The sequence below is a fragment of the Sphaerodactylus townsendi genome, linkage group LG03 (assembly GCF_021028975.2).
Source record: "Sphaerodactylus townsendi isolate TG3544 linkage group LG03, MPM_Stown_v2.3, whole genome shotgun sequence".
Classification (NCBI taxonomy): Eukaryota; Metazoa; Chordata; class Lepidosauria; order Squamata; family Sphaerodactylidae; genus Sphaerodactylus; species Sphaerodactylus townsendi.
In genome coordinates, this window is record NC_059427.1 from 112,314,304 (window position 1) to 112,336,735 (window position 22,432).

A 22,432-nucleotide genomic window follows, 5' to 3' on the forward strand; every position below is an offset into this window, starting at 1 on the left:
GGGTTGTTTGGGGGGTTTTTTTTTTGCACACATAGGGTAGGGTGAAGAGTGGTCCAGGTAAACATCAGTTTTTCACTTCTGTTAACACCTGTGAATATTTTAGTTTTTTTCAGTGAGAGTATCTCCTATGAGAATACAGCAGCCAAATCAATTTATTAGGAAGTATAGAAGAAACCAAACCAGGAAGTCTGTGGAAGAAAAAGAAATGGTGGGGGTGGGGAGGACCATGATGTTAATAGCTGCTATGTTGTTGTTGTTGTTGTTTTCCCCTAAAGAATGACCCAAATGGAATTAGATTCCAGCAGCACACATCATAGTCAGAGCTTCACATGATGGCCAAATAAAGAGTCACCAAAACATGGCTGTAAAATGAATGCAGCAACTTTAGAGACCAAATAATATATTCCATTGTGCAGAAAGGCAACTTCTGTTGTTATTTTTTTTAAATCCTCAAAGCAATGTATTACTACAAAAAAGAATCCGAAATTATGCAGCTGTTTTCAGTCATTCTACAGAAAAAGTCTGAATGAGAGCTAGTTGCTGGAAGTGCAGCTGAGGAAAAAGTGCTATTTTTGTGGCACGGATTTTGGAAGAGGTTTTTTTCCCCCAACATTACCAGATCCGATACTTCTTTATACATTTCTCCCTGAAATCACCTTTGTAAAAATGCTTGCTGATTATGCTGAATCTATCAAGGAACTCAGAATTATTTATAAAGTATCAGAACGAATGTCGAAAAACAGATAACTCCAACTAGACTACATTGTTGTCAACCAGGTTTGCTAACTGCTTGGAGGGGGGAAATGTCATGCCCCTTTCAGCAGAGGCTTAAATGGGCTATTGTTTACCAGGTGAAGTTATTTACCTCCATGCTATGAGAAGTTTCAGTTGTCCTTTCCCACATATTAAGCCTCTATTAAAGGAGAAAGATATGTCCCCCTCACACCAAAACCTAAGGCCCCTGAATTCCACAAGAGATCAAACCAAGCAGAAATGCTTGTCAGCCTGATCCTGTGAAGCAAGACACTAAACTCAGGCTTGCACAGTTCCAATTAACAAGGAAGAGTGGATGTAAGGCACTGAGAGAAAGCAGGTACCTTAAGCATTAGAGAAGGAATTTCTGTGGGTTTCAAGAACAAAGTTATGTCTGCTATCAGATCATGCAATCATTAAATTATACTTTAAGTTGACTTACAGCAATCCAGAATCTATGTTATAAATATGTTGACCTTGAAAATTCAGCAATGTTGCAGGTTTTGAATTAGGGAACAAAATCAAAGATTGAAGAAAATAATTTGCTTTTAAAAGAAATCTCAAGAAATCAAGGACTATAAAAATATAACTGCAAATGTGTGACAGCCTTCTACCGTCTTCATTTGTTGTTTTGCTGTTTTAAACACACCATGAAAGAAGATGATCCTTTTAGGTGAACAACAAACGTTACACAATTTCAAGCCCCATCATTTTGACAGGAAAGTCTCTCATGAGGTCCTGTAGTTTATTCATATGCATTAGTACTCCAGTCATCCAAAAACTCCAGATAATCCCATTAGTTTTCTATGATTTTTTTAAAAAAATCTTCCAAACTTATAGAGTCAGAGATCTGCATATGTGACCAGTTTGCAAGATAAAGAAGCACAATTTGATGTCGTTTAGGCGTCTGAAAGAGTCATCTTGTGGGGGGGGGGGAGAGGGGCAAACTGGGCTACAAATAGGCATGCAGTGCAATCCTAAACAGAATTACATCCCTCTGCATAGGACTGCACGGGTAACATTCTAAGTCTTTCAGCAGGATCTGAAAGCAACTGTGCTACCCTGAAAGCGCAGTTACATTTTAATTTTCTGGAGCAAATTCTAGAAAACATAGTTCTGCACATTTGGGAGAAAGGTTTCTTCAAATTTCACATGTTGGGGATATGTGTGTGTGTGTACACACACAAAAAAAATTTACATAAAACATTCTCATTTCACTGATAATAATGCCACTATGAGTTAGGACATACTTTTCAATGTTTCAGATAAAAACTTTGCAACTGACAGATTTATTTTAGGATTTTTATCCTCAAGTAAAGATCTAACATAAAAATAAGACGTCTGATTTGGAATTGAGTTCAGCGGGGGATAAATTGTCTACACACTGTGAATCCTATAAATCACAAACATAAGAGCATGTTCTTGAGGTCTACAAACTTTTTACCCAGGACACAAATTCTGAGTGCATACGAAATGCCAATAAATAAGCCATAGAGCAGTTCTGAAGGTAAAACATTTGAGCTGGCTTTTGTGAAAAGTAAACAATATCTGGGAACTGTCAGATTTACTAGGTAATTTGCTGTTTAAAAGGAGCTTGAAATTTCAATGTCAGCTACAACAGCAGAACATGAAGCATGTGCACAGTATCAGAGTTCTGCATAAGCTGTATCTCTTAATCTTTCATTTGAAGAATTTAGGGCAGTATTATCACTCAAATGGAAGAGAAAAGTAGAGGAGAGACCAATCAAGACTGCTTTACATTCCATTACCTTAAACCAGTGGCTTATGTTACCATCCTGACCTATTTTCATTATTAGCCCCGAACCAATATTAAAAATGACTTTGAGCCAATATTTAAAACCAATTGCCAGGCTCAAGTTTATAGAGGAAGAACTCCAGTTTCAAGGAACAGCACTGCATTTGGTACTCATTTCGGAAACAGCAGTGACTCCTGGAATGCAACTAGTATTGAGTATAACATTTGAACCACTGTTCTCGCGTTATAAACCTTTATCCTAGCTGAGATGTGTGGGAAAAAAGTGTGAAATGTGAAAAAAACTGTAAAATGTGAAAAAAATGTGAAAAAAAGTAAAATGGCAGATTGAGTACCTTCTGCTTTCCAAGTTATACAGGATTTGTGATTTGACCAGGACAATGTATGATGGAAAGAAAGGTCCAGATATTGAAAGCTTTTGACCTGTTCTATCTTCTTTCCCTCCATTGTCCAATTTCGTTGCCAAAGTCTCTTTTCAAAAACTAAGATTTTTAATGGTGCCCTTACGATATCATCATATGGACTTCCCCTTCCAACATGTACTTTTACAGCTGTTTTAAAGGTGTTTATTTTATTTATAGAAAGACAAACACATATAACTATGTCGCATTAGAATGATATATACGTTAGAAGACAACGAAAGCGACCAGACAGAATTGATACAATGTTCTTGTTGTATACATTCAAGTTACAAAACCAGTTTCATCCTATGGTTGAGTGTAAACATTATATATGAAGCCCGTAATGATTCAAGCCTATAGAAGTAACGTGCAGGTGAACGGTCTTCCCTCCTGATTACATTCTGTAGAAAGGAATGTGATAATCCAGCTAAAGAAAAGAACTTGGAAGTCCTGCTCCTTTCAGTGGAAGAATTAAACAAATCCTTAACACTCTCCCATCAAATTCAATGATGTATAAAAGCACAAGTTCCATCAAATCATTCCCTTTACAGTTAGCACAAACATAAGCATCCCTGCCCCCACCCCCAGAAATTAATCTCATTGAGTTTAATGGAACTTATTCCCAAGTCAGTAATGTATCAAAACACTTAACTAACATACTTGTTACTGCAACAGCAAATTATTATTAGCTGTAGATAAATAGTATTTAATACTGCAAGTAATCATTTTGGATCAGTGATGAAATTACATTTACTTCTCTGAAATAACATTCTTCAGATATTATTTCCACAGAAAAACAGGTAAAACAAATGATCAGATTTAGGCATCCATCCCGTTCAGTGGTGGGATCCAAAAATTTTAGTAACAGGTTCCCATGGTGGTGGGATTCAAAACAATGGTGTAGCGCCATTAGGGCTAGGCGGAGACCACAGCGAGGAGCACGGCCGGGCATTTCAGAGGCGGGGGCATTTCTGCAAAGTGAGCTGCTGTGGCAAGGACGCAGCCACTTTCAAGTGTCAGGCAGGAAATGAATGCACGCAGGTACAGGCTGCCACGCATGCCGGTGCACTTCCTGCTAGACTGCTTCAAGTTCTGCGTGCTACTGCTGAGAGGAGGGGCGTAACTAAGGCAAAAATCATTAGCAAAGAATGCCAGTGAAGTAATCCCCTCTTTCATTTTAAATAATTAGTAACCTACTCTCGGGAACCTGTGAGAACCTGCTGGATCCCACCTCTGATCCCATTTGTTTGTAAAAGGATTTCTTCAGCTAGATAGAGGAAGAATTTAGGATCCAGCAATCATCTTTGAACATACTATGTGGATGGCATATCTGAACACGTCTTCACAAGTATGACTTGCCAAAAATAATGCCAAAGATCATCCTGTAGATAAATGAGACCCTCAAAATGTCATCATCATATATTTAAAAGCCAGTTCCATCTCTTGGCGGCAACATTTTCAGATAGTTTTAAAAAGCCCAGAAAATTCAGAACTTATGAAGATCAAGAGCAGATCTACAGAACAGATAGCTTTGGTTCTCAGGGGCTACCACAAAATGATATTGCAAAGCAAACAAAGTACAATCTGGGGCTCAAGTGAGGAGGTCAAGACCACCCTAGGGCTTGTTCCCACATCCAGTCATGCATCTGATTGTACCTGCTTATGGTCACTAGCTTACATTGATCAAGAACTTCAATTCAGACAGACTATGAGAGAGAATAAAGTCTGCTCCCATGTGTCTACAGGCTTAAGAGGAGCATCTTTATCTCACATAACAACATATCCCTTCACTTTCTTCCACTGTGAGTGACAGCATTTAATTCCTGTGGAGGAGACACACAAAAGTTGCATTTTGGGGCACCATTATGTTAAAAGCACATTCACTCCCACTGTCCGACACTGGCAGCCAGGCCACAGAGGTATAAGAAGAGCCCAACTGGATCAGACCACACAACCATCTAGCTTATCATATTGTTTCTCACATAGCCAACTAGTTGCCCTGGAGGACTAGGGGCTTTAGTCTGAATTAACCTTACCTAGCACTGACTCTCAGGTTTATCATTTTGGATTATACAGGTATTGTGGGCCACCTTATAGGAAAGAGCTGATGGGTACCATTTGGTGTACAGGATTTGGTGGGGGGGAGTCTCTGCAATATACAGGCATTCAGGGCCACTGTTGTGATATACTGTTCATTCGATCAGTTGCAGTAATGAAACTGAATTAATCAAAGCAGATGAGTTTACGTTTATTTCTGTATGTTTCACATATTCATACCTCAAGTACTTGCAAAATCCTTCAGTATACACAGCTCAGTTGAAGAACATTAGTATATTCTGAAAAAATGGCTCCCACTTCCATTGTGTGCTTGAAAAAGGTATGGCACTGACTGACTCCTACATGACAATAAAAGTGCTTCTCAGCCTTTGTGCTATTTATGTTATATGTGAATGTTGTTGATGCAGAACTGAAAGCAAAAAAATCGCCATTTGTAAGCTGCATGTGAATTCTAGTCAATTAGCTTTTTATATTTGCACTACAGGTATAAGAAAGCAAAAATGTGCTTTTTGTGTTAAAACTATGACAGACAGATCAGAAGTGTATATCTTATCCTTCTAAAAATACTGATTGAAAGGAAACTGGGTGGTTGCCAGCAATAAAGCATATGTAAGAGTATTTAAACACAATCACTCCCAAACCAGAGCCTGTTTCTGGAAAGTGCTCTTATACTCACAAGGGCAGCTAGCTTTGTAAAAAGCTAGCAGAATAGTTTCTTTCTTTACTTCTCCTGCCCAAAGAGTGCAGTTCACAGGCAAAGCAACCTCCTGGTTCCTAGTTTTCACACAAAAATGATTTGATCACTATGAATTACAACCTCCAGTACAGCTTGCTATGTCTCTAAAAGTATAACAATAATCTGGAAGACTACAGTTAATTGCTTTTTACCGGACTATTCAATATCCCTTTTCCCTGGATCTTGGAAATGTAAATTTTAGAAAAGTAAAATTGCTACAAATATTTACAATAAATTAAGTTTGAGAAAATAAATCTTTATAAAATCTTTATAATCGCCTTCTGAGAAAATACGTACATTGTAAATCCAACCGGTAGTAGAATCGTTTTATAGATTCCATGTTCACAGTTCTGCTTTCTTTCTCATCAATGCATCCTGTTTCTCCTAGGTCTGGATTTTGGCCAACAAACTGAAGAAATGTAAGACTGTCACCAGTTCCTACTGAAGTTTTCGTCTTTCATAGCTTTCACTAGCCAGTCTCTTTCTTTATCATCATCAGAGTCACTCACATCACTCGAATCCGCAGCCAGCAGACGGGAATAGTTAATTTTCTTCTGCCGTGGCAATTTGGAATGGACAATCAAGAACATTGTTAGCCAGAGAACTAAAGTGATGGAGCATGCTCTGTAAAGCACTGCCAGGCCAAAACTGTTCACAACAAACCCTCCTGCAAAGCTGCCCAGACTGGCTCCACATCCACAAGAGAGGCCTTGTAAAACTAGATGCAGAGATCTCTCTGTGCCAGGAGTGGCAATGTCATCTGTTAACATGTTCACAGCCCACCACAAAGCACCGTGGCTGAAGGCACAGAGGATCTGGATTGGCAGGACTGCCCAGGCGTTCCACAGGAATGAGTAGTAGAGCAGCTGCGAGGCCAGGCAGCTTAAGCTCAAGGCGACTGTGCCAGTGCCCGAGAGTGCCTTTAGCAACTTGCTTTTGAAGATGTACAGCAGAATTTCAGCAATCAGTCCAATGGCCACTGCAAGGCCCATGTTTAGCTCACTGCTGCCCTGGTCTTGCATTTGCCAGAAAAGAAAGTTCTGCACAGCTGAGTCAATGGCCCCTGTGAGGAAGACAGTGACAGCACACAGGATGGTTTGGCCATCATTCCCAATAAGGTTCAAAACTTTGCCCGTTTTATTTATATGTTCATTGTTTTGGGACTTAGGGATGGGGAAGAAGACACTGACAAGTAATGTTAAGGTTATCAGTAAGGCATAGCCATAAAAATGTACTGCAAACCGTGGGATATTTGTGCTCAAGAAGCAGCTCAGCTGATCCACAAATACTGATACGCCGCAGACTGCCACAGATGCTCCCAAGTAGTTCCAGATCCAAAGATTCTCATATTTGTCTGCAGCATCAACAAAATCAAGGTACTCATAGAGGCTGTCGTCCACCATCCACCCAAGAGGCGCTGCCAGAAGCTCCCAAAGCACAACAGCACCTAGAACCATGAGAAAGACCTGATGCTCCCTGTTTAAGAAGTCAATGCCTTGCAGCAGCTGAGAACTTACATCCTGTGCTCTTCCCCATCGGCCTGATAGGTTTTTCAAAATGTAGGAAGTCTCTGTAAATGGTCCTGGGTCTGTGTGAAGAGCGAAGAAAACAGTTGTCTCTGATGAGCCACCTTCTTCAAAACTCTTCGTAATATTCACAATGCTGCTTGTGGAGCTTCTAGTTGCCTTTGCAGACCCTTCCACGGGAAGAATCTTTGAGTGTTGTTCTGTTGTGGCAATGTCATTCTCAAAAGTAGATGTCTCGCCTGAAAAGCCATCAGTGAACTGCAATTTATTAGTATTAATGCCAATGTCTTGACTGTTTACAGAGGAGGAGTCTTTTAATGATGTATGTGCTGTTGTTGGCATTCCAGCAGTAACGGTATCAACAGAGGCCATTCCAACTGATCCATCAGACAGTATTTTGTTATCAGTGATGGGGCTGAAATTCAGCATACTCAGACCATTTGTAGTAACTTCAGGCTTCTGGGTGGCAGTCAGTAGTTTCCCTGAGCGTTGGCTCACATTACAGAATTTATAGGCAATGTCCGCGCTCAGAGGTGGGACAAGAGTAAGAAGTAAACCTGCTCCAACTGAGCACAACAGAGACCCAACAATGAGAACTTTCCTTTTATTGTGGGTTTTTGCTAGATAGGAGCACAGAGGAGCCCAAAGGGAAGTGATTAAGTGTTTCAGCCCTATGATAATCCCTACTAATGGTGCAGTCAACCCCAGCTGCCGAAAGTACAGAGTTAAAAAGGGGATTGTGCAGGCATTGCCTGCCCCATAGAGTAAATGGAAAAGGCTCGCAAGAGTCAGTGTTTTGTTCACATCCCACTGGCTATTTGTACTCATGGCTTCAGGTGCAGGCTTGACTCCTAATTGTGCCCTGCAAATTAATAAAGTAAATAATTGTCAGAATCACATGAGTAAGTTAGGAACAGAACAAGAAACATTATCTCACACTACCACTGAAACATTAAACTGGTAATCAAACAAGTAACACAGTCAAAGGCCCAATATTAATGGAATGTTTACCTCTGGGCTGTTCTCTGCACAGTGGGCTGGTTTCCCCATTTACAAGCTAGAAGTAAACTCACTTCTGCCACTGAGCTTTTCTCCCGGGCCTGGTTCCCTTAACTCCGCCCATCAACTGATCCTTAAAGGCACAGATTTCATTACAGATCTCAAGATTGATGGCTTAGCCCTTTAAGCTGCACTTATATCGATATTACTTTTTTAAAAATTCCCTCCCCCATGAAAGAGGCAAAGCAGTTCCCTGGACTGCAGGCTGATAAAGAAGGGGTCCATCGTAGAGCTGATATCCCCCCCACACACACACACATTCTGCTGCTGCTGTGGGAGAACAGAGAGGTTTGTTAGTTCCAAGCACTTTCTGTTATTATTATATCTGCATCTTGATGTAGCAATATGAGAATTAGAGATTGGTGTGTTTTGGATAATCCTGTATGAGTGAGCTTTTTTCTATGAATTGAAGCAAGTAGCAACATGGAAGGGGGGCAAGGGGGAAGGCATGGATGGAAGTGCGAGGAAGTGGGAAGGCTAGCCATGGGCAGAAGGAAGATGTCTAGGGCAAAATTGTATTTACTGGGAAATCTGTCCTGCTCTGGTGGCAAAGATAATTAAAATTGTGCTAGAAGTGGTCTTGCTTGCCAAGGAGAGAACGAAAAGTGAACGTGGGAAAAGAGCGAGAAATCGCGCTTTGTACAAGAAATCTTACTGTAGATGGATAAAATTGCTGGATATAAGGGGTGATATGATAGTCACAAGTTTTAAATATTTGTGAGAGATGCCGCTGTTGAAGAGGCAGTAAACGACGACTATCTAACTGCTCCAAAGTACAAGGAGTAATGGATTCCAGGTACACAAAAAGAGATCCCACCAAAATATTAGGAAGAGCTTCTTGACAGTAACGGCTGTTCGATAATGGAATACCCTGTCTCGGAAGGTGGTGAACTTTCCTTCTTTGGAGGTTTTTAAACACAGGCTGAGTGGCCATCTGTCAGGTGTGTTTTTATTATACCTGCATGACAGGAGGTTGAACTTGATGGCCCTTGTGGTCTCTTCCAACTCTATGATTCTACAATTCTATGAAATTATGAGGAATTGACATCATTTTGACTTTACACTTCAAGAGAATAAGCATCAAAGATGAATACTGTGAGGCAAACCAGTAAAGCAGAACTGAGTCAAGGGTTATTTTCTGTAGTTACTGTTGATTGATGTTCTTACTAGTTCTCTGGATTAGATACAGTCCTACTGCAGGTGCTTGAAGTCTCAAATTCATAGGACTAAGAATGCCAAAATTTCCCTTCCCCCTTCAAATTGGAAACATTCATTCCTAGTTTCAAAAGCTAGTGCAGATCCTGACCAACTGTGATCTCACAATGGTGCCACCCTGGGTGGTCAGCATTTTTACTGTTTTTTAAATCCAGTAATGGGACTGCTACAGCAAAGCCCTCCATACTCAGAAACAGAAAAAATATTAGACCGCTATCATGTTAACTGTGGATGACAACAGGCCAATTATTAAAATAAAACACTGAACAGTTTCAAAGGACACCAGGAAATGGTTTCTGTTCGTAACTTTGGACTTGGCTTTTCAGGAAACTGCCAAGGAAAAATGACAGTCGAAAGGAACCAAAGAACCTTGCCTCATTATAGAAGAAGCAGGGACACCAGTAGCATACACTGTGAAATTAGGCTGTACACAATTATTTGTACAAAGCACAGATAGCTAGAAAAGAATCTAAAGTCAGTATGACCATCTTCCCAGCAAGGAGAAAATGCTGTGTTCTTTGGTGCCTCCTCATCTGCCTTATGACTGTCAACTAATATTTATGTTTTTCAGGTTTGAGGAAACGTCCATAATAGGTCGAGAACTTGGGTATGATCTGTGTCCTTTATTTCATTTTATTTGTGAAGGCAGATGGTGTGCCTGAAGAGATTTCAATCAATGACAATTTAAGTGTCAAAAATACATGTCAGGGAAGAAACAGCTTTTGAACACACACATACAATCAAGCTTTTTAAAATAATGAATAACGCCATTTTATAGACCCATAATATGACTGTCTTGTTTGCCATTACCACCGTGAAATCTGTGTGCCAATAACTATGAAATACTAGTGACCTATCTTCCAACTCTAGGTTAAAATAATTAAACTGATGTCACCAGGCCTCTGATTTCCTTCTTGTCATGCCCCGCTCAAGGGAGTGAATGCTTGAACTCTCCCTAAATGTGCCAGATTAAAAGGTGGCGACCCTGAACTCCTCAGGATCAATATTGAGATAGACTTACGGCGGCTGGCAAACAAACCCACTTAAATAAATAACTCTCTGCATTGCCCAGGCCACGCCTCCATTGCATCCCTCATGGGCTTGGGATCAAGTCTTTCTCCCTCCTACCTTCGGGAGGTTGCCATGACGACCACTGCCACCGCCTGCCTGCTTGCCTGGCGCTCATTCCCACACGCGCACGAAGATACTCGTACCTGAAAGGCGGGGTTGAGTCACTCCTTCCACGAGGAACCCGGGCTCGGCCTGCTGTCATGAGGAAACTCACTGCGCATGCGCCCAACGCACCTGTCTCGAGAAAGATCAAGGGCGGTTCGACCCCGCCCCCTGCACCTGTTAGCCTTGCCCCTTATTCCTTCGAAAACTCCCTCTCCGTCTCGCTTCCTTTGGAGTTCTCTTCGAGGATGACAATGGGCCTGCAGAGAGCCCTAAGGGCGAGGTCTACGTTGTCGCTAGGATACAACGGGTGGCGTCAGAGACTATGAGGAATTCGCAGCGTCAGACGCGATAAAGTGCAACTAGTCGCCTAACTCCCCCTGCTATGAATCCTGTCAATTCATCCCCGCGTAGTTTAGGCACTTCCTCTTCCTTCAGTCGTTTTCCGTGCTGTCACGTGTTCTTTTCTGTGACCGAACCTTCGTTCTTACTCTGAAAGTTGCTCACAAGCAAAGAATTACGTGTCCATCTTTACCGCAGGTCCACACCGCCCCCCGTTCAGTAAAGCGCGTACCGCCTTCCTTTTGGGGCCGCACACTATCAATAGTGGAATATTGTGCTTTATTCCACTATTGCTAGTTCACAAACCTTAATACTCATTTTCAATAGCTCACAAAGCTGAAGGGTGAAATGGCATTTCAGATATGCCTAGAATGCAATTAGGAAGAGATGTGATTTATCTTCAGAGTTCTCCTTGTCTTTTCAGGGTAATCTCGGGGGTGATTAGAAATCTTGGTGTCCTGACACTGATTCGTTCCAGAACTCTGCAATACATAATGCTGCTTTAGGAAAATATTTTAAAAGCCAAACTTAGGATCATTTGAGGCAACACAAACTTTTCTGATCTAATAAAAAGTCTGTTCTAAATAAAAGTCTCTAATAAAGATGGAAAATTCCTGGCGCTCAAGTGAAATGGGATGTGGAGATAAACATTTGAGAAAATAAAACCCCCATGAATATAGCCAACTTATATTTAACTATCTTAAGTCTTCCGGGGGAGGTTTAGGTTGGTTCCTTAGGTCTAGGCCTATTAACATTAGGGTTTGCCTTTAATTGTTTGATATATTCATTACCAAATTATAATGTCAGAATCAGCAGGGGCCTCAAAGATGCACAAACAACCTTTCATAAATGCAAACATTTATGACTTATTTTCAGTCTCTAATTATTCTTTCTCACAAGTTTGCCTGCAAATCCACTGACTATGGGTGTATATATCAAAATGGGAAAGTCAAAGGTATGGCCTCTTTAGTTGCACGTGAAAAAGGTGGGGCCTGTGGGCAGAGCAGTCTGAGTAGGGGATGGCTGAGTAGGAGACACCCCTGCAAGAACAGATCAGCACTTGCAGACAAATGTTCAAAACTAGTTTAAATAGAAGTGTCCATAAAGCTCAGTTTTCTTGTAGAGGGGTGTTGTGCTACACTTTGTTCCTACCACCTACTGCCCTTCACTGACCTGCATAGTCACAATGTACCTGTGTGTTTGTCCCCAGCTCCTTTCCACAACTGTCTTTAAATCCACACTAAGCAGATATTGTGGCCCCCAAGAACCAGGGGGAGTGGTCTCTTGCCCTGCCTCCCACTATGTCCTCTCCAACCCAAGGGCACTCTTTCCTCAATCAAGGCTGCATCTGAGCCCAGCTGCACCATGTCGTGTCCTTCAGGCCAGACCCACCCAGCCCATGGGTTTAACCTCTTTTATATCCTTATCCCCACTTCTGGCCCAACAGGCTGCTTGCCCATCACAAAAGGTATTAGAACATCTTGATGAAAGCCAGAGACTGAAGCCATGATCAGACAATGCAAATGTTTCAGAAAACATGGGAAAACCCTCAGGTTTGCAGAAAAATCTGACATCTAAAGCAAAAACAAAAAAAAATCCAGAAGCTAACCTTCCTCCAATAACAGAAGCAGTACTAGCTTTAAGAAATGCATGCTGCAGTCTGGATGTTACTAGGTAACCACACAGTATTGTCTCCCTTCAAACCTTAATTTCTATCAGTAAAAGATAGTGAGGGGCAAGGCCTTTCCAGAGTTGCTTTGGCCTTTGAGAGAGACTAGGGTTACTGCTCCAGAGATTTCCCTGCTGTGGTGCCACTGAACTCAACAAAACTCTGCATCAGTGTAATTCTCAATGCTTTAACACTTTTCCCTTCATGAGGTAAATGTAATTCTTTACATTTCTGAATCAGAACTTCTTTCTTCATACTTAAAAATTCAGCCATTGTACTAGTTTTTACTTGTCCCTCTTAAAATTTTGTTCTCTCTTTATCTCTCTCTGGTTGAATGTTCTTTCCCCCTCAGGAACTTTTTGACTTTAGCCTCAGAATGTATTATCTCACCGAAGATATGCTTCCCTCCTCAAAGTGTATTTTCCTGCCTAAAATATGTTTTTCTCCTCAGGATATTCTATCCCATCACTGCAGCCACCTGTGACGTCCCCTCTCTTTCTTTCTAAATAAAATGATATAATAGGTGCCAACGAATGTTTAATCCCTCCTTTGTCCCCATATGGTTGCTGCCGCCAGGAATATAAATTCCAAAACCCTTTTATCACTTTCTGTCTTCAGCACAGCACTTCTCTCAAACATGCTCCAGAATCAACCAATCATATCACACTCATCCCCTTTCTCTACCCCTTCCTTTTTCCACTTAAATCTCAGATTTAAAGAAAGACACACCCACACACACCACACACCACACACACAGAGAGCACATTTAAATAATTACAGTCCACTTTCAAAAGCAGCCATTTTCTCTAGGTGAAGTGATCTCTGTTGCCTGGAGATCAGTTGTAATAACAGGAGATCTCCAGCCACCACTTGGAGGTTGGCAACTCTGCCAGCAACAACCATGGGCAACTTGCATGCCATCCATGACACACCCAGGCCTGGCTGCTCCCTGCTGTTCAACTGCAGCAACCACATAAAAACCAGGGTGATATGCTGGTTGGAGTTTCAAATTAGGATCTAGGAGACCCTGGTACAAATCTCAGTTCTACCATGGTGCTCACTGAGTCACATTGGTCCAGCTACACATTCTCAGCCAAACTTTCCCCAAAGGGTTGCTGTGAAGATAAAAAGGAGGAGGGGGGACTGAGGTAGGTTGTTTTGTGGAAAAATGCCATGAAGAAGAAAAGAGGAAATAGTGTGAGAAGGTGAATATAGGGATAAGTGAGGTACCGTACTCCTCACAAGTCCTTGAGGGTTCCCCACAACACAACTGGGCCATAGTTTTCCTCAGCTGAAGCTGTTAGAGAAAGGGAAGGAGGAAGACAGGTGAGCAGATAAGGTAGGCTAGCTAGTCGGAAGGAGAGAGAGAAGCAGGAAAAGTGATGAGATTATCAGGACTTTCAGGAAAGGGAAAGAAGAAAAAGTAGGGGAGTAGGAAATTAGATGCCCCTTGCAAGTCTATGGCCCTTTCTGCACAGCAAATGTGTAGCAGGTTGCAGTTGGGATAAAGTAACCCGTTTTCCTGTTTTTGAGTTTGCATGCGTCCGTGCAGACTGCAATTGGAGCCCATGGAAAGAATGCGAGTTGCTGTCATGTCTTCACATGGAGATGCGTCTCTTTTTTTATTTACTTCCCACCAATGCATAGCTATGCAGGCATGCACAAATGAACCCCCGCAGCCATGCTGACATCTCACAAAACGACTATCTGCACATGCATAGCTACGCAGATGTAAGCCACGAAATTTTTTTTCCAAAAAAGGGAAATGGAGGCCAAAAAACCCGCTTCCTCCCTGGCCGTTCACTTGTGAGTGGCTGCAAACTGGGATTTTTTAAAAGACTCGTGAATAGCGCAATTCTCAAAAAACCCGGTTTGCGGGAAATAACACAGGGCAGACTTGTTTTAGGGGTGGGATCTGTACAAAGTCCCCCCCCCCCCCAAAAAAAATGTTTTTTAAACTGTTCTACACCTGTGTTTACTGGCCTGGGCAGAGTGGGCCTACATGGATCCTTTGCTGGTGCAAAGCTGTTTTTTACTAGAATTACAGATATTTCCTTTGCTCTAGTGGGGTTTGGAAGAAAATTGGAAGCAACTAATAAGAGGAGGCAGACTTAACTTGTCTCCATTATTGTTTGCAAGCCATGTTTTAACCAACAATAAAAGGAAAACAGAGCGCTGTCACTGGGTAGTTAGTAGGGCAACATATCGTAAAAAGAGATACACTTGGATCCTTTTTTCCTTCATAATGTTTCCACAAACATTTAAAATCTCTCACAAACTTAAAGCTTTAATTTCCCTAATTTCCAGAAAGGGTGGTATATAAAGCCCTGGGTTGTCTGTCTGAATGTTATCTGCAGAGTCAGAATACCTTCTTTCATTTTTCACTTTGGAAGCAAAGGGTATTCCTAACATTAGTTGATCAGATGAAGGCTGCAAGGCCCATTAAAACCTCGCAGTGGAGAACATCTGTTCTGCTCTAAGTGGAGTAACTCAGAGAAGGAAAACACGAATGAAAAGGGAATACAAAAATATTTTGATAACAGACTTGTCCAGTTTTTCTCCTGTATTCAACCAATCATAAACATACACAGTGTCAAATATCTTTTTTGATTCTTTAATTTCATTTCAACTTTCCAAAGCATATTTATTACATCTATACAAATAATTTATAATTTGTTTACATAATGTACAAACATATTAATTCAAATATATCTAATATAAAAGTCAAAGCAATTGTAAACATTAATTGCAGCACCATGCATGGAGAACCAAGTAGAGAAAACTCAAGATTGCATATGTATTAAATCTTTTAAAGTCATTGTTCTTCGTAGTTACTCATTGTAATATGGATGACATATCTTTGGCTCAACAAGTATTGTGCGATCACAACTTTTATGATATCTTTTCCACAGCACATTTTCTTTTTTTGACATACCAACACATTTTTACACATAATGACCTCTGTGATCAATCTTATGGCTCTGGTTCTCAACTGCTTACATTAAGATCTGAAGCAACTATAATAGAGAGTACTGCTTCACTGAAAAGTCTGCATGCTTAGCTCTGCAAAAGTTCTCACTGTGTGCACATCTTCTGATGTGTTCTTGAAACATGGGGATGTGACTTGCTGAGCAATCGATAACTCCTCAAGCATGACTAGAGGGCCATTTGTATTACATTTACCTGTATCATGGATGTTAGTCTATATCAGCAGGCAGACAACACTCTATGACCCCTTGGAGACATAGCATTTTATTGTGAAAAGCATTCTCAAGAGTGAAAGCTATGTATAAAAATACATGTTGACTGAGGAGTAATTCAAGTAAACAAGGTGTATTCTAAAGATAAAGGGAACATAAAATACACCCTGATTACTGGAATGCTAAGCATGAATGCAGCAAACAGCTATAGTAGGAAGTTTAAAAACCTGCCATTATAAACCAACCCAAATCTGTCTGTAGGATGACAGTCATGGAGGAACAGTTCATAAAACCCTAGGACAATTACTAAGTCACCAAATGGAAACCCCTAAACTTCTTCTGATTCTGGTGCAAACTGTATAACACAACAGAACTGATATCTTTTTGTAAAGACAAAATGACCACATTTTCCAAATAGAACAGTGTGACACCAGGAGGATTGATTCCTGGCAGTTTTCACAAGGGTTCAAAGCATTCTGCAAGAAAGGTTTTAAGCAGAGCTAAGTAAAGATATTATAGTAAGCAAGAATAGTCCTACTGTGTAGTTTACAGACACAAGTTTGTTAAAAAAATGATTACAAGCATCTGAATATTTTAAAGTATCTTCAGAAAGCACCAAAATGGAAGGAAGTTACTTTATAGTTTAAGTGCTTTATTGAATTATTTCATGGTTTTTGTTATGATTTTGATTACCCCCCCCCCCAAAAAAAACCCTACTGTTCTGCGCACCTGCTTGATATGCAAGGTTGAGAATCTCATGCAGAAAGACCATCATTCTGAAAACCATCCTATTAGTCTTGGAATCACTGTCACTTTATGTTAGTGTCTGCCATACATAGACTGAGAGTCCATACCTCCATTTTAAAAGACTTTTCTGGAAAGCTGAGATAATCCAGCCATGTGGCCAAAAAGGGCATGAGATCCAATAAGCATTGTTCATAAACCCAGTCACAATGGAGCAGGGCTATTATCCTCAGAATGTGAAACTGAAGCTACAGAGCTTATGTGAATCAGAAGACAGCAGTTTGAAAACACATAGGATAGGCTCCACATCTTAATGGTTGGTCTGCTGTTTAGCAAGATTCCATCTTAGAAGAACAGCTGCACATGAGCAGTCAGACAGCTGGTGGGAGGTATGTAATCTCTGCTCTAATTCATGGTGGCCAAGTGTGTCACAAGTAAAGGTCAAACATAATCCCATTCTAATGCACACTGCAATAAATATACAACATCCTGAGCCTTGTGGTGGCTTTTTCCTCTATTCTACCAAGCTGCAGGGAAAGCAACAGTACACTTCTAGAGAGAGAGCAAAAAGTTAGGTTTGGCACATCATGGCACAGTCAGCCACATCACCTTCCTGTTCCTGAATCAAAGGCCGTTTCCCCACTCACCATTTGTTGCACGCTACTCTCGCCAAATAAAATGGGGTCCAGCGGCACTCCCCACTACAGGGGCAGCGACAATGCAGCTGCCCCGACTCTGCTGCTCTCGCGCCCCCTCAGCACGCGTCATTTCTGGTGCTGTTCGGAACAGTGCCTTTTGGCAGTGGGGAAGCCCGTGTGGTTACCCCGGGTTTCCATTTTCCCGCCGCTTGATGACGTGGACCCTCCTGTCCAATCTGGGCATGGCGGGGCGTGCGCAATGCGCGCGCAGCTGGTTTAATTTTTTATTTTTAACACAAGGAATCCACATCTGCACGCCGTTTTAAGAGCACGTAAACATAGATGTATCCACAAATAGTCATGGGTTTGTCAGGACGTTGATTTGTCCAGTTGAAAATTTAAAAAAAATCTCGCTGCAGCACAACACAGCAGCCAATTAGGACACCCCTTGAGCGGATTGTGGGGAGTCCTGCCTGCTGCGCGGCTGCCAGGTTCATTGGAAGAAGGGGTGGAAGCTGCAGTGGGGAACATGAACCCACGCTAAAAAGGTCCTGGAGCAAACAAAACTGGTGAGTTTTGACGTCATTTTAAAAGTGGGGAAATGACCAGTCACAAGTTCTTTCCATCCATGCCTGTGCTGGAGGCTGTTCATACATGTTTGATTTCACAGTCAAAACTCCCTACAAAACAAGCATATTCTAGTTCTCATATGCTTTAGTTCTGTCCCAGATATTTTGTCCAGTCTTTGATACATGCCATTTTGTGAAGTTTCCCTTATCTCCTATAGTACAGTTTCCAAGTAGTCTGGTTTTTAAGTATATTTTGTATTTCCTTGACTGGTAGCATGTAATGGGAATTTATGGATTTGTATATAGAACCTTATCCCAAGAATTGTCTAACAAAATACTTGAATCTGCCATGTGAATTCTGGTGAGTGTAATCACCCTGTGGCAATTGTACAGAATAGCATCCATATCTCTGACACATGTGAACAGGGTCTCATTCCACAGAGCTATGATCTTGACTTGAGTCCCTCAGGAATACTGTAATGAAAATAAATTCACCTTAACATTTATTTACCATCATTACAATTTGCTTTGAGAAAGGTAAAACAAAAAGTATTGTCCTCACCTTTCACGATATGAGGGGAAAAGCTCAAGTAAATTATCCTTGCAAGAATTTTTCCTGGGTTTATCCAAAATACACTGAAACAGGCTGAAAATCTCACATCTGGGTGTTTTTTTCTTTCATCTGTCGCCTAGTTTATTAACGGTCCTATTACAAAACCTCCCACCTTCTCTGAACTGGGCCAGGCTGCTTCTTTCCACAGACTTGTTTGCCTTTCCCCTAGAGTCCTTTCTGTCTAGTCCCCATGCTGTGGGGCATTCAATAATACCCCAAGGATCTTAATATCTCTGATCATCAGCTTCCTCACTGAATTATGCCTGCAAAAGTATTAATGGGTAGTAACAAAGACTTGGGTAAATATTTGGCCAGTCCCACATTTTCATCTCCTGGCGTGCTAGTCCGCCTGGCTCTTGTCTTTTGCAAGCAGTAGCTAGGTTCCAGACATGGGGAAACTTCGATGCTGCAAAAAACAAAAAACAAAATAACCGTCTGTTAACTAATATACACTGTACATCAAAATCTGATGTGACATTTAAATACACAGTTCTGGGGGTGGGGGGACACTATGAGAAAAACTTTGAGGGAATTTGAAATTCAGTAACAGCAGATCATATCTCATACAGCACAACAAAGCTATTCAATATCTTCTGAACACATATCAAATTTTAAATATCTCTCATCTCTGTTATCCAGAGATATCTCTGTTATCCATTAACCAACACCGTGCATTCACGCTAGCACGCCTCAATATTTTCCCATCAGCGGAAACCTCAGGGAGATACCTCCAGATCCCTAAACATCAGAGACTATGGCGTTGCGGATGTGGATCTATAGAAACCATAACTCATATTCTTCTGGAATGCTGTCTTCACAGTAACCTGCGCATGATTTTAATTCACCCTCTGCTGCTTCCAAGACTGGAGCACTCCAAGTTCCAGGCCACTCGCTTTCTGCTAAGTGACTGTAATCCATCGATCACCTTGGCAGTGGATAAATTCTTGGAAAGAATTTTAAACACCCGTATTTAAATGTTTTAAAAGTTTTCTCTTTTAAATGGAAATAATTTATATGCCATTAAAGGTTAAAATGAATACATATCAAATTTGCAGTAGACAGAAATCAGTTGGCAGTGGTTGAGATGCTATTCATACTAGCTGCTACTTAAACTAGTGCTGATTACACACTGGTGCTCTTCCCTGCAAAGAGGGTATGTTTCCTTGAAGCAGAGTTTCCATTGCAAACGTGTTCACACGTATGACAATGTATACTCCAGAAACTCTGTGGTTCCTGAGAGTGGTTCCTGAGAGTGGGCAAACCCACAATGTTTTCCGTTGCTTTGGGATGTCAGCTCCAGCCGGTCTCCCCCCCCCCCCTCCTCACAGGCATTTCTGGGGAACTGACAGTTGACTTTTGCAAAAACCACAAAAATTAATAATCAAATATCAAATAATCAAAATATCCATATAAAAAGATCCATATAAGAAATACCGATATAAAAAGTTAAAGGGTTTTTTAAAAACAAAGCTGGCAATCTTGTGACTAGTTGGGAGCAACCTAGAAGTGGAGAATCTCCTCATGTGTAAACGGAGAAACATGAGGAGACCCCACTATGGCCCCAGTGTGGAGTAAACAACCCTAGGAAAGTGCTCCCTGCATAATGGACCTAGGTGTGACAAGAAAAAAAGGATCTCCCCATAAAAAAAATACTTAGCAGCCTAATTACTTCAGGTAAAAATGCTGTTATACAAATGTACTATGATCTATAGTAATTATTGTTCACTGAGTGAGAGAGAGAAAAGAGGAAGAAGGAACTGAGAATGGGGGATGCAGAAAGACCTGTGCAGAGGTACAGAGACAAAGGGAGACCTGTGCAGAAGTACAGAGAAAAAGTCCTTCTCTGATAAGCATCGTGTGAGATAGACACTCTAGAGAAGAGACTGTCTTAGAGTTAGTGTTTGAGGAACTGCATAGGTTATACTAACCTGATGGTAGAAATTAAGGTTTTGTTAGCACATTAACTAGAGAGCCAAACAGAAAACTGAACAACTATCCTAGTGGGGAGAATTTAAGTGACTATAACAACTTGAAGGCCCTGTGTGAACCTTGTATCAACTGTACAAAGATACTGAAACAACTTATAAAATAGTAACCTCTCAGAAACCAACTTCTAGAATATAACTTCAATTTTATCTTTTGCCAGAATAATTTCCTGATTTATTTATTGTAAATAAAAAACGTTTGATTCTTGGTTTAAACTTTACAAGCCTCTGGTGCCAGTTCATATTTTTTGGCCAGAAAGGAAAAGATTATTTTGATGTCCATACAGAGCTCCTACTAATCTTCATGTGTGTGAAATAGCCCAGTTGAACAACTAAAGACATTCTTACCGTTTAATTAATAAAAGTGGCAAAATGCAAAGTGTATGCAAAGTCAAAACCACCACATTCACACTTCTGCATTGCGTATGTACAAACAAAAGTATGCCTCAATCAAAGCATAATTGACCATTAGGAATTTTGGAAGGAAAAAATCCTCAGGGCCTGAGGCAATGGGAAGGCTTTAGTGCACCAGTGATCCTCCCTCTCATAATATCAGGCATCACAAAGAAACAGGATTGGCATATATCTGTCTTACTGTACTCTCCCTACCCCCACCCCCATCATCATTCAGAATGTGACTGGAGCTTCCTTGTTTTAGAAGTCAAACTCCAATCTGCCATGACATCTGAATGTGGGTGCCGGTACAAATTGGAGCTCGTTTCTTCCCCAACTGGATATTAAACCAGGATCAAGTCATAGTTTAAGCATTTGAAAGGAGAAGGAAAACCACAAGAGAAAAGTCAATAACATAACAAATAGCTTCTTAAGTGGCTTTACCCAATCACATTCTTGTAGACTCTTCTGGAGTCCTTGTCCAGGCACACAGTAAAGGACCTTTGTTCTGTGCTTTGCATTTTGATGTTGCGTGCTCGGATCTTGTTTGAAACAAGCTGTTATAAACATGAAACAAGAAATTTGCATTCAAAAGTTGAACTTTCCTAAGCCAAGACCAAATCTAAATATAGTATATGCATGAAGGGTTTGGTTTGGTAACTTGTTTTTACTGATGTTCTGAAAATGTACTTAACTTATCCTTATATATAACTAGCAGGGCACCCGTACTTCGCTACGCATGCTTCATCACAGGCTCTCTATGAATTTCGGGGTGACATTCAGCATACTTCTTTACAGCCTGTTTGTGAACTTTGGGGTGACATGCAGCATATTTCCTCACAGCCTGTCTGTGGACTGATGGGTTTGTTTTTGCATATGTTGCAGCAGCTTCCTGTAGTTGTCTTTTTCTAATGCAATGTGTTATTGCTCTCTTTCACCTGGTGGGCTCCAAAAGATATCATTTGGAAGCAGCCATTGTATTTTTGGGATGCAGAAAGGAAGTGTTCTGCCATTGGATGCTGATGAGTGAGAAGGCTGTTCAGAGTAGGGTTGAAGGGCAGGGAGTTGGACTGAACCGCTACTGCAGCACATTCCTGGGGACTCATCCCACCACTTCAGAGCACGACACCAAGCACAGGGTGATCGGAGGCAGAGAGCAATAAACTTGTCTCCACAGTAATAAATCTGATGTCCATATGCAAAACCTGACAAATGTTTAGTAGTCCAAGGTGATAGTGTGGTTTGTAATCTGTTTTGATAGTATTTGGCTGTAGCGGTGTTGTTAACGTGAGGGTGGGTGGAGGAGTACTTTTTCACAGCCTGTCTGTTAACTTCGGGGTGACATTCAGCATACTTTTTTGCAGCCTGTTTGTGAACTTTGGGGTGACATGCAGCATATTTCCTCACAGCCTGTCTGTGGACTGATGGGCTTGTTTTCAAATAGGTTCATGTGTGTTGTGGAGGGCGGTGGTAAAGTGCAGTTGGTGAAGGACATGAAGCTGGTGGTGTTGAAATGTCACCCTTAGAATGTTTGTGCAGCATGTCTGTGGACTGAGCGGTTGGTTTGCCTTTAGAATGTTCGTG

General features: G+C 41.1%; 2 protein-coding genes across 4 annotated transcripts in view; both read right to left on the bottom strand.

The window, feature by feature from the left end:
* Positions 1 to 5,155: 5,155 nt before the first annotated feature.
* Positions 5,156 to 11,046, bottom strand: MFSD6L (major facilitator superfamily domain containing 6 like). Of its 3 annotated transcripts, none has more exons than XM_048487723.1 (2): positions 10,828 to 11,046; positions 5,156 to 8,110 (listed from the first exon to the last, which is right to left on the bottom strand). In XM_048487723.1, exon 2 carries the CDS (start codon positions 8,074 to 8,076, stop codon positions 6,151 to 6,153), a length of 1,926 nt encoding a protein of 641 aa, XP_048343680.1. In that variant the 5' UTR covers positions 8,077 to 8,110; positions 10,828 to 11,046; the 3' UTR covers positions 5,156 to 6,150. The 3 variants fall into 3 exon arrangements, with proteins under 3 accessions (XP_048343680.1, XP_048343677.1, XP_048343679.1); XM_048487720.1 differs by having other exon boundaries at positions 10,737 to 11,046; XM_048487722.1 differs by lacking the exon at positions 10,828 to 11,046 and adding an exon at positions 10,651 to 10,784.
* Positions 11,047 to 17,396: 6,350 nt separating this feature from the next.
* The window catches only part of PIK3R6 (phosphoinositide-3-kinase regulatory subunit 6), a 48,924-nt gene continuing 43,888 nt past the window's right edge, over positions 17,397 to 22,432 (bottom strand). Inside the window, exons 20-21 of the mRNA XM_048491935.1 lie at positions 21,293 to 21,405; positions 17,397 to 18,876 (exon numbers count right to left, since the gene is read on the bottom strand). Coding sequence (XP_048347892.1) covers positions 18,720 to 18,876; positions 21,293 to 21,405 — 270 coding nt within the window. The 3' untranslated portion in view covers positions 17,397 to 18,719. The remainder of the gene's footprint in view (positions 18,877 to 21,292; positions 21,406 to 22,432) is intronic.

Coding starts and splice junctions, on each gene's coding strand:
- MFSD6L (XM_048487720.1), bottom strand. CDS start 10,795: ATGACAGCAGGCCGAGCCCGGGTTCCTCGTGGAAGGAGTGACTCAACC. Junction 8,111..10,736: donor GACTCAACCCCGCCTTTCAG/GTACGAGTATCT, acceptor ATTAATTTGCAG/GGCACAATTAGGAGTCAAGC.